The following is a 10,583-nucleotide window of genomic DNA, read 5'->3' as shown; positions in this document are numbered from 1 at the left end:
ATGTACAATAATCGTCTAAGCTAAATCGTGAATGAAGCTGACTTAAAGTCTAACAATATGAAAAAGGTCTAAAGTCTTGTTTATATCTTTAATAACCCGAGTTCAATAAACCGTTGATTCCACCTCATCTGGAAATCGAATCTGAAATCTTCAGAATTTTGGAATTTATGTCAACACTTTCAACTACTTAGACAAGCCTAACATGAGCAGAATCTTTTTTACAAACCAAACTACAACTCCACCATCTATCAAGCTAGAAAACATGCAGAAGGATTCCATAACAGAAACGATTTTCAGATCCAAAACCCAGATTCTTCGATATAGATACCACCTCAGGACCAATATTTAAAAGCCAATTTTGATGGTGCCTTCTCGGACAGAGGAGCATCCATGGCGGTGGTGGTTAGAGACAATAATGGACAAATCATTAAGCAGACAACAACAAGAATCGAATCAGACTCAAGCCTAGAAAGTGAAACTGGGGATTTGCTATTAGCTCTGGATATTGGAGAAGAATTAGGTCGACCAAGTCTGATAATAGAAGGAGATTGCAAGGTTATTATAGATGAAATAACAAACGGCCAGGATTCATTCCCATCGAGATTGAAACTTTACATTCTAGAAGCCATGAAGAAATTCAATGACTATGGACACTCTCGTACTGCCCAAGAGAAGCAAACCAGGCTCCACACTTGCTGGCCCAATATGTACTGAATGTTACTTAGAGCACCTTTCTATCTTCTTTGTTTTCTACTTTTAACTTCCATGTAATTGACACTTGCCTATGGCTATATATGAATTCAAAAAAAAGAAAAAAACCCAAACCCTAGACGTTCTTTCAAATGCTGCAAAACTATTATAGCAAATGGCAAGACAACTTATAACATAAGAAATTGATTTAAATCATTGATAGAAGATCAATTGAAAAGGTCAACCCTTAGCTTAATAGGCCATTTGGTTTCAAAATTTTGGAATTGGAAAAATTCAGAAGAATCTATCTCCTCCACTTGTGGGTTTGTACTTCAACTTGTAGAAGAATATCTATATTAATTCTAATTTAAATGACTATGTAGCACAGTTATCATAATTAAACGAGTCAAATTCAATAAGAAAAATAAACGATTTGTAAGTATATAGAATTGCACCTGTCTTGGCAAAATGTCTCATTCTGTGTCCACCTGAATCGACAACCGTGAAATTTGATTTACTGTTTGACAATCCTAAATCTGATTTCAGGGCTCAGGCTTAGAAATACTACACACTTTAGTGATTTCAAAACTAAATGAGAAATAATCGATGTCTGAATAAGTCAAGGTGACTGTCGTACCGTGAGTGAAACAAGTAAGATTCAAACAATAACGAAAGAAACAAACACCCCTAATCCCCTTAGAAAAAAACACCTAAAAATTGTTTTAAGACAGACTCATCCTGCAAATAGCATGATAACATAAAGCATTTGAATTTAACAGTTTCCTTTTTGTTTTCCTTCATTTAAGTGAAAAGTTATTTTTTACAAACACATACAATATTTTACAAATAAGCAATAATTCATCAGTATAGGGAAATAATCACAACTGAGATTGCGTACCACATTTGAATAATATGAGCTCCTCTTCTAGTCTAGTCTCATCTCCGATAACCACTACCCAAGTCTCGGCAATCTTTTCAAACTTCCCATTGATAATCTCGACTACAGTGAAAGCTCGAACCGTGCCATTGGATTCAGACGCGAGAGAAGAGGTTTTAGCTTCGTTAGAGCTTCCGCTACCGGATTCATGTTCATCGGTCAAGTTTTTCACCCTCGGGACAATTGCTCCATTCAGATAAATAGTATTATCTGCTCCAACTACGATCATCTTCCTTAAACCATTTCGATATGCAAGTTGTTTATGCATATGGCCAAAAACTACTAACGGTATTGGGAATTTGGTAGTTTCCTTCAAATGAGATATAGCTTGGGCAAGATCTGTAGTTGTCAAAGTATGAAAGTAGAATTAACATCGAGTCGTTATCCTTTTTTAGCAGATTAGCAATAGCAGAAATACAATACTGGAACGGTTTCTGAGTATTAAGTTCGGGAATCGGAAGAAAAAGCATTGCAATAAGGGGGTTGCAGATTCAATAAAGATGATATTATAGAGAGAGAAACCTGGATCGCCATGGTCGCCGCCTCCATATATCCAATCTCTTCCACAAATGTCATTCATTTTAGATCCAAGACCTGCACATAAAAACCAAAGTTTTTGAGTTTTTTTTTAACTTACTTTGGCCCGATCAAGCGAAAAAGATAAGAGTCGATGCTAGTTACACCTGTGGGTCCATTGTGGGCTAGAAGTACTATAGAATTCCCCTTCGGTGTCCCTAGAGCAGCTTCACAGATTTTTTTTGCACTTCCATTCATGTCATCAACTCCATATCTGAAAGGATTTAACAGTTTCTCAATGAAAACATTGATTTTAGCTTTTCACTTGATCACTCTCTTGTTCAATGGTATGGAGTCAGGATTTTGGAAATTGATGATGACACAATATATCAGATATACTCAGGAGTCAGGATAAACGAAGATTAATGGCAGAGAGAGAACTCCGCCACTTCAAGGAAAGACCGATCTATCACCAATTGTTACTTATTTTCTGACCACGAAGGGAACAATACATTAGGCAATGTTTTCATGGTTATCAAAGTACCCCTAGATATTGTAAACATTTGAAGTAGCGGCTGCATGTCAGTTATTTTAAGTTGCAGTTGTGCCTATGAAAGAAAAAAAAGGAAAGGAAAACGAGATTATATACGGTATCTACATATAGATTTGCTGTAGTACAACATACGGACCTTGTAGATAGTAGATTTTTTCGAAACATTCTATCACCACCACAAGAAAATGGGCGTCCCCCAACCACGCTCAGCTTTAACATAGAAAAATCTAAACGACGATAGCCCACATGCTCCTCGGCAAGACTGATCATGAAAGAAAACCATCATCAATTAGTCCTAAAGTCCGAATGAAAGAGGCACAAAAGCGCTAACAGAAAGCATACAATGGGAAATATAGTCTCCAAAAGTAATCAACCAAATACAGCATAGTCCGGAGATTTATTAGTGAACTCACCATTCCAATTGAAGTTGGACGCGATCTTTCTTCCTAACATTCAAATCAAGAGAAAGAAAAAGAATTAATCAATAGTAAGAATAATAGACATGCATCTGAAATCACTTAAGATATGTTATACAGTAAGATCCCAGTTTCAGGAACACTTGTTGTGGAGCTTACTTTTGTGAAAATTGCTGAGTTTTCCAAGTATCATGGTTCCCCAAAATAACTGCTTTAGGAAGTTTAAGGCTCGCCACGCTCCTAACTAGTTCAAGATTCTCATTACCAAAATCACCTGAGCAGGCAGAGAAATAGTTTGATGAGAAAGCAAGCCAGTAAAATGGCTATGGAAACAAGTAACGTAGGAAGCAAGCAAGAAAACATGAGATGAGAAGAGATAACTGAAGCAAATCTGAATCTGTCCCGGCTACATTAGATGCATATATGGCAAAGTGAGAAGAAAAACCTGCCTGTAAACAGCACCAAATCTGGCTGCATTTTACACGAAATCATGTCAGATTTTTGTGGAATGTTATGTAAACTTCCAGTTGGCAGTGATAATAAATGAAACAGAAAGTGACTAATAGATGGATTTACTCTAAGCTCGTATAGCTTGAGAATTTAGCTGTCTAATTTCCATTTTACTTAGTATTCTAGAGTCTAGACGTGAAGTATTTATGCATCTTAGTTGGATTAATTCTAATTTAAGGAAATCACCAATAATTCATTTTAGGGGATTAAAAGCAAAGCTCATCAAGATGAGGAGTGAAAGAAATATAAAGGTACTTGAAGAGGTGCACTTAGCCTCTATAGAGGTATTAAACACTCTAGTTGAGATGGAGTACTAAGACTTAATTAAGACACTATTGCTTCGTTAAAATAAGTCCTCGGAAGGGGAGGACATAGATTTGGAATAAACTAAAATAGCTTGATCTTCTCTTCTTTGCTTCGGGTGTCAGAGAAAACATTGGAATCTTTCGATGTCAGATAGGGACTTCAGTCGTAATTGCACGTCTTGTAGAGAGTAGGGACTTCACTCTTAATTAGAATGCGTTAGGATTTTCACTCTTACTTGGGACACATTATTAGGATTTTGCTTTCTTTTTGTTTTCTTTCAAATCGTGCTCGTCGAATTGTCATTAATTTTTTCTATTACTTAGTATAATTATTAATTAACTAATCCCTTTTTGTTGAAAGAAAAACTCCAAAGAGATAGGAGAACAACAAAAATAGAACAATCATTTTCTGTTTCCTCAATAATACAACAAAAATTTCTAATGTCATTTTTTTTTTAACCAAAAGAAGCATCAGTTTAATATTTCATTTCTATCAGTTCTAAATTCAAACAAACAGATACCCTAGTATTAAAATTGATAAGAACCAAAATTTAAATGTTGAATAAGAAATGATTAAACAGAGTTAGGGGGAATTGAAATTGGAGAGAGTTTACCTGCAAAAACTGAAGAGCTTTGGAGTCTTCTTGGAGGTTCCAATCATCATGCTTCAAACAACAAACAAATATTATGTACATAGAGAGAGAGTTGAAACATAACATTGGTAGATTGAGGTAGCTAGGGTTTATGACAGAACAATTACTACGTGCATAACACAGAGAGATAGATAAGTGAGTAACTTACGACGTCACCGACGACAGCGATTCGGATAGAAGAAGCCATAGATAGACGATTGCGACTATTGTTGGAGGAAGAAAAAGAAGAAGAAGAAGAAGGTGATGAAGAGAAAGGGGAAGAAGAAGAAGAACGGAAACAAGAACAACAGGTAGTTGACGCGTGCATTCTCAACCGATGCGCGCATCAGACCATTTCTCAACTTCACCCTTAAATGTCAAACTCTCTCTCCCTCTCTCTACCGTTGACACATACCTTATTACTTCTTACCAGACCTGGTTGACCAAATACTCATCCTATCCCCCTCTCTCTCTCTCTCTCTCGCTGTGACTCTCTCACTCTATTTCTCATTGTCTCTCCCTCCCTCTCTCTATGGGTGGGATTTTGGCCCGAAAATCCGAAACTCGCCCACGACTGTCTGAGTCCGAAAAGTCCGTGACCGTCTGATGTCCGAATCGGTCCGTACCCGCTCGAAAGAGCTTAAGGGGACGGGCGTGGGCAATCCGATCGAGTCTGCTCGCTTATATAGTCTGGCCGACCGAACCCATCCATACCCGTCCGTTTATCTTACCTGTTACACCCGCCCCCTATATGATTGATTTTAAGCCTTTAGATCTGTAGTGTTAGCTATACCCATTAGATTTCAAGAGTAAAAATATAAGTATATAACCTTAGAAATCACTTTTCTTAATCTTGTCTTCGCCTCTCTACTTCTCTAGCATCTCTCCTCCAAAATCTCAATATCTCATCAGTAACCCTTGAATTCACAATCACCGATCGTAGTCCATGAGAAGAATAGAACCAATCGTAATCCATGAGAAATCTCAATTGTTATCTTTTAATTTTGTATTCATTTACGTCTTGGAATGGTAAAGTGGGTGTTTAGAATGTTGCATTTACCTACTAAACAGTATTAATTTCGAATAAAAATTTCTTTATTTGTTCATTAGTGATCGTCTCCCGACCGACCGATACCCAATTGCCCGACTATCAAAACGGTCACGGACGGGCACTTTGTTAGAGAAAAATCTGAAATGTCCGCCCGTTTTGTCTAGATGTCCGAGTGGACACTTAGGACTTGTGCCCGTTCTGCCCTAACTGGTTGAGTTGGTGTCCGTTTCCCGCCCGTTCGGGCCGATTTCCACCCCTACACTATGTGTGTCTTTCTTTCACCGTGTTCGGCCCAACACAAAACATTTTGTGATTGGCCAACTAGGAAAAACCTACCTCAAGGATTGGTTTCGGTGAAAGAAGTATTATCTTCAGCGGAATTGTGTGTCCATGAGAGAGGGAAATAGATATAGGAAGAGAGAAGGAGATAGAAAGAGGATATGAAGACTATTGGACACACAAATTTTTTTTACCAAAATAAACATGGCTCTAAGTCAAATGTAATTATAATTTAGGTACCAATATATGGACAACTAAATTTCTTATATGGACAAAAGAACTTATGGTCAGGGGCGGAGCTAGGATTTCAACTAACACACGACTAAGCTTTAACTCCTTGTTAGTTAAATTTTTTTTAATCCAAAAACCGGTATAAATAAGTTTTTACCTTTATACGTGTTATAAAAGTAATTTGTAGTGATAACAATGCATTCTTAATGATGCATTTCACATATATTTAGTTTCTGAAAAAAATAAAATAAACATGAATCAAACATCAACCAATATTAATCGACAATCAAATTAACTAAGTATGAATCAATAAACAATGTCAATTGATAATTAGACATCAACTAACTAACAAAACTTGAAACTATCTAAGATTCATAACTCATAATAAATTAAGAATTATAATTAATAAATGAGTAGAGAAAGACGAAAAAAGATGAGAGAAAAATACATTATAGGTCAGAGAAAGATAAAGTGAAAGAGATAAAACCAAACTGTAAAAATAACAAAATTAAAATACAACACAAGAAACACAAACTGAAGATAAGGTTTGAGTTCTGGATGTAGTCTTGTTTATGACTATCCCTCTTTTGTTTTGGAATTTGACTCATAGTTTGACCAATCCTATCACCCATATCTATGAAGTTTGAGAACTTTTGGTTATCATTTACCCCAATAGAACCTGCTTGTATATCTCTTCTTGAGTTCTGAAAATTTGCTGATACCACATTGTTAGGAGAAACATCAAGTGCATTGCTACTAATTGAGGCAGGAATCGAATCTCGAGCAGAAGATAAATCAATGTGACTATATTGATTATCGCCCAGGGGCAAGGGATTCGAAGAAAACCCACTTAATGGAACAGCGTTTGCCCAATTATCATTACACCTACCTTGATCAGGTAACTGAGAAGAAACACCGAAGCCAAACTCAAATGACTCGGAATTGATTGAGGGCATCCTGAGTGTAGATTGATTTCCAAAGCCGACCATACTTTGTGTTTGTTGTGGCACTCCTTGTATCATCAAAGAATTGTTTTGGACGTTAAGAAATGAGTTATTTGTACTAGCAACTGTCACTCCATTATCCGAGTAGCCACCAGAACCCGCGAAAAGTTTAGTATTAACATGTGTAGAAAACTCTCCAACACGGGAAATGCCCTTACTTTGCTGTAATTGGTCAAGCTCAAGGGATGTCGGCATTCCTTGAAGAAAATTCCCACTTTGATTTCCTGATAAAACAATTTGCTGAAACTTTCCTAGATCATGGGTCGAGTTGTTGGAGCTTTGGGCTCGGCCCAGTTGGATCGTTCCTGAAGGAGATCCACGTAAGCCCAAACCAACCGGACTGTTCAATCTACCAAGCATCCCAACTGGCGAGTATGATGCAACCAAAGCATTTGGTAGCTGGCCTGATCGGCCAAACATATGAAAATCTCCAATTCCATCAAATGAACCCATCCGCAAATAGGAGGGATCTTTCGCTCCTAGAGCAGCAACCATGTTAGCTTGGTGGCTTGTCACACAGATAATCCTTTTCAGATAAAGCCTATATTTCTGCAGGAAGGGGAACACTGGTCAGATGAATCTGAAGTGAACACAATGGGATCCATGATTCAGATTTAACAGACACGACGAATCTTGGTTGTACAACTTGTGCTTAAAATATATATATATATATATATATATATATATATATATATATATATATATATATATGGTACCTAAGGAAAAGACAAGAAAGAGGAGAGAAAGATTTGTGCCTGAAGATGGCTTGCCACATTTTCTCTGGAAAGCTTATCCACGTTCATCAGATCAAGAATCTTCTCAGGTACGGCTTCTGCGTTTTGGAAATAAAAATGAATAATGATAATCAAATAAATAAAAACTACATTAATGAACTTAGAGGCTAGAGTATTAGTGATGAGTATGAGAACATACTATCAATGCCCAACTGATTAACGGCTGCAACAAACTTTCGATGAAGCTCCACAGACCAAACAACCCGAGGCTTCTTTTGTGAGGATGGATCTTCATTCTCATTACCGTTGTCATCACACTCATCATCATCTTCTTCATTCTGCTCTTTGCGTTTTCTATTAAGCTTTCCATTTTTATCATCATTTCCACTCAGTGCTTGCTCTTTTCCACTTTCACCAAATCCTTGATTAGACTTTTCATTTTGGTCCTTACAATCACTCTTCTTCCGCCTAATAACATGCTGCCATATGTTCTTGAGCGACTCAATTCGAACAGGTTTCAACAAGTAGTCACAAGCACCAAGTGTAATCCCTTTCATCACAAGTCTGGTGTCGCCATTTCCCGACAACACTAACATCAATCAAACAAGAAAGTCATTATTATTAAAGTAAAAACCCCATTTAGGTAATTGCATTTTGGAGAAACACCCATCCCTTAGATTACTCAGAGTTTGACTGAAAAGCTAACATGACATCTTCATGATTACATACTTTCGTCAAGTGTTCTTTAAAAATCTCAATGATTTAAAATCGAGGATACAAATTGTGCCAATGCATTGAGTAAGACTATGAGTAAACCATTAAGTGACCGTAGCACTTCCCTTGGAAAAAAACCCGAAAAAGAGATACTACTAAGAGGAATACCCAAGACTAAAGACTCGGATGTCTTACTTATTGTATAGCACTTCACCCTAAAAGTCTAAATTGGAAGCAAAAAAGCCCCTTGCCATCAAACTTTTGCTACCAAATTCAATATCAAACAAGATCCAAATTTAGAATATCCAAATTTGCTTTTAATGAGAATTGGTATATACTTTATATTGAAACTTTTATACTTACTTATGACAGGAAGGTCCATTTCAAGACCAACTAGCTCAAGAAGTTTGAATCCATCCATGTCTGGCATATGAACATCGCTGATAACGAGGTCGAAGTTGTTTCTATTTTCTCTTAACATGTTTAGTGCAGTAACTGCTTGAGTTGTAGAAGTAACTGCAGAAAACAAAATTCAAAAATCAGATTGTTCTCTTTGCCTTCTTCTCTTGAACTCTTCTTTTTGGGTTATCAAATGAATCAATTTAACTCATTTAATGCTTCAAAATCATTAATTCGATATTGGGGAAGATCTTAACAACAAAAACCAGTTTTGGGGTGACAAAAAGATGAGATCCAATACCATTTAACAAATTTGGAAGTTTAGTAAATCTAGCATCAATCAAGATAATAGAACCAAAATAAAAAACAGAATATTCAAGATAAGTATAATAAGATAAATCAAAAACATAACTTGAAGATAAATCTGGTCCAATCAACAAAAGAAAAAACTTAAATTTCAAGCAAATGTAGAAATAACTCCATGAATTCAAAGAAAAAAAATGAGATTAGAATGAAGAAATTGGATGAAAACCCATAATACTGGATTTGATTAAGAAAAAGAAGAAATCTTGACTATCAACAAAAATCAGAAAGAGAAGATAAGAAGAACCCATGATTTGATTTCTTACCATGATATTGACATCGACGAAGGAGAGTTTCTAAAACCCTCAAACAAGTAAGATCATCATCAACAGCTAAAACACGCATACCAATCGGAAACTGATCAATTTTCTGATCATCTTCACTCATACTTCCTCTTATTTCTTCGACTGTCATTTTTCAGTAATGGTCTTCAAAACCCAGATAACAAAATCAAAATAATAACCACCCAAATCCCTCAAAGTCTTCAACTTCAATAAACCCAGAGACAGTATCAAACTCTACTTTCAGTTCTCCCCACCAAACCCAAAATAGAAACAGTCACGGTTAGAGAGAGAGAGAGAGAGAGAGAGAAGGGGAGTTCTAACACCCACAGAACAGTGAAAAAAACCCACAAAACAGTGAGAAAATGAGACGATGGGTGATATCTCTGTTTTCCTTTTTCTTCTTCTAAACTGGTTTTTGGCTTGGTAAAGCTATTATCCAAGTTCCAAGGGAGGTAAAGTTTTAGAGAGAGAAAATTAGAGAGAGAGTTAACTAATTATAATTATGAGTAATAAAAGTAATTATTTTGGAATTAATGAGTATAATTAAGGGTATGATTTTAAATATAAAGAAACTTTATGAATTTTGTCTTGTATTTCAACTTTTAGTATATTAATGATAATGGTGGGACTAAACCCTAACAATGGGTTCCTATCTCCACAATTGACCATACACCTCTACTCCATCTTTGTTTAATATTTGTGGGTCACCACAATACAATTCTGTCCTATTCATACCCAATTATAGAGTAAAGATTATGATTGTGGTTGTTTGCCTTTCTATATATATTTTTAGTTTAAAAACAAACTTATTTTTGCATAGTTAAAACCAAATCCAATTTATGTTCTTGGGTAGAAAGTAAATTAGGGCAAAACGTTGGTTAAAATTATGCTTACTATAAACGAATGTAATGTCCTTAACAAAAAAAAAAAGAAAAACGAATGCAATGCATAGTTATGTTGTTCAA

At 36.0% G+C, this 10,583-nt stretch overlaps 2 protein-coding genes across 3 annotated transcripts; both read right to left on the bottom strand.

The window, feature by feature from the left end:
- Positions 1-1,455: 1,455 nt before the first annotated feature.
- LOC147539955 (uncharacterized) lies at positions 1,456-5,093 on the bottom strand. Of its 2 annotated transcripts, none has more exons than XM_086643543.1 (9): positions 4,729-5,093; positions 4,542-4,592; positions 3,562-3,583; positions 3,272-3,386; positions 3,110-3,142; positions 2,833-2,958; positions 2,311-2,417; positions 2,150-2,221; positions 1,456-1,966 (listed from the first exon to the last, which is right to left on the bottom strand). In XM_086643543.1, the coding sequence occupies exons 1-9, from the start codon at positions 4,885-4,887 to the stop codon at positions 1,569-1,571; spliced, it is 1,083 nt and encodes a 360-aa protein (XP_086499669.1). In that variant the 5' UTR covers positions 4,888-5,093; the 3' UTR covers positions 1,456-1,568. The 2 variants fall into 2 exon arrangements, with proteins under 2 accessions (XP_086499669.1, XP_086499670.1); XM_086643544.1 differs by having other exon boundaries at positions 3,558-3,583; positions 4,729-5,068.
- Positions 5,094-6,502: 1,409 nt separating this feature from the next.
- On the bottom strand, positions 6,503-10,295 carry LOC147539954 (two-component response regulator ORR22-like). Its single transcript, XM_086638898.1, has 5 exons — positions 9,601-10,295; positions 8,936-9,088; positions 8,058-8,447; positions 7,880-7,956; positions 6,503-7,673 (listed from the first exon to the last, which is right to left on the bottom strand). The coding sequence occupies exons 1-5, from the start codon at positions 9,746-9,748 to the stop codon at positions 6,570-6,572; spliced, it is 1,872 nt and encodes a 623-aa protein (XP_086495024.1). The 5' UTR covers positions 9,749-10,295; the 3' UTR covers positions 6,503-6,569.
- Positions 10,296-10,583: the final 288 nt, after the last annotated feature.

This window comes from Eschscholzia californica, unplaced genomic scaffold, assembly GCF_041429995.1.
Source record: "Eschscholzia californica isolate CP2 unplaced genomic scaffold, dmEscCali1.0.p SCAF_5, whole genome shotgun sequence".
NCBI classification, from domain to species: domain Eukaryota; kingdom Viridiplantae; phylum Streptophyta; class Magnoliopsida; order Ranunculales; family Papaveraceae; genus Eschscholzia; species Eschscholzia californica.
This window is presented reverse-complemented; position numbering and strand designations above follow the sequence as displayed.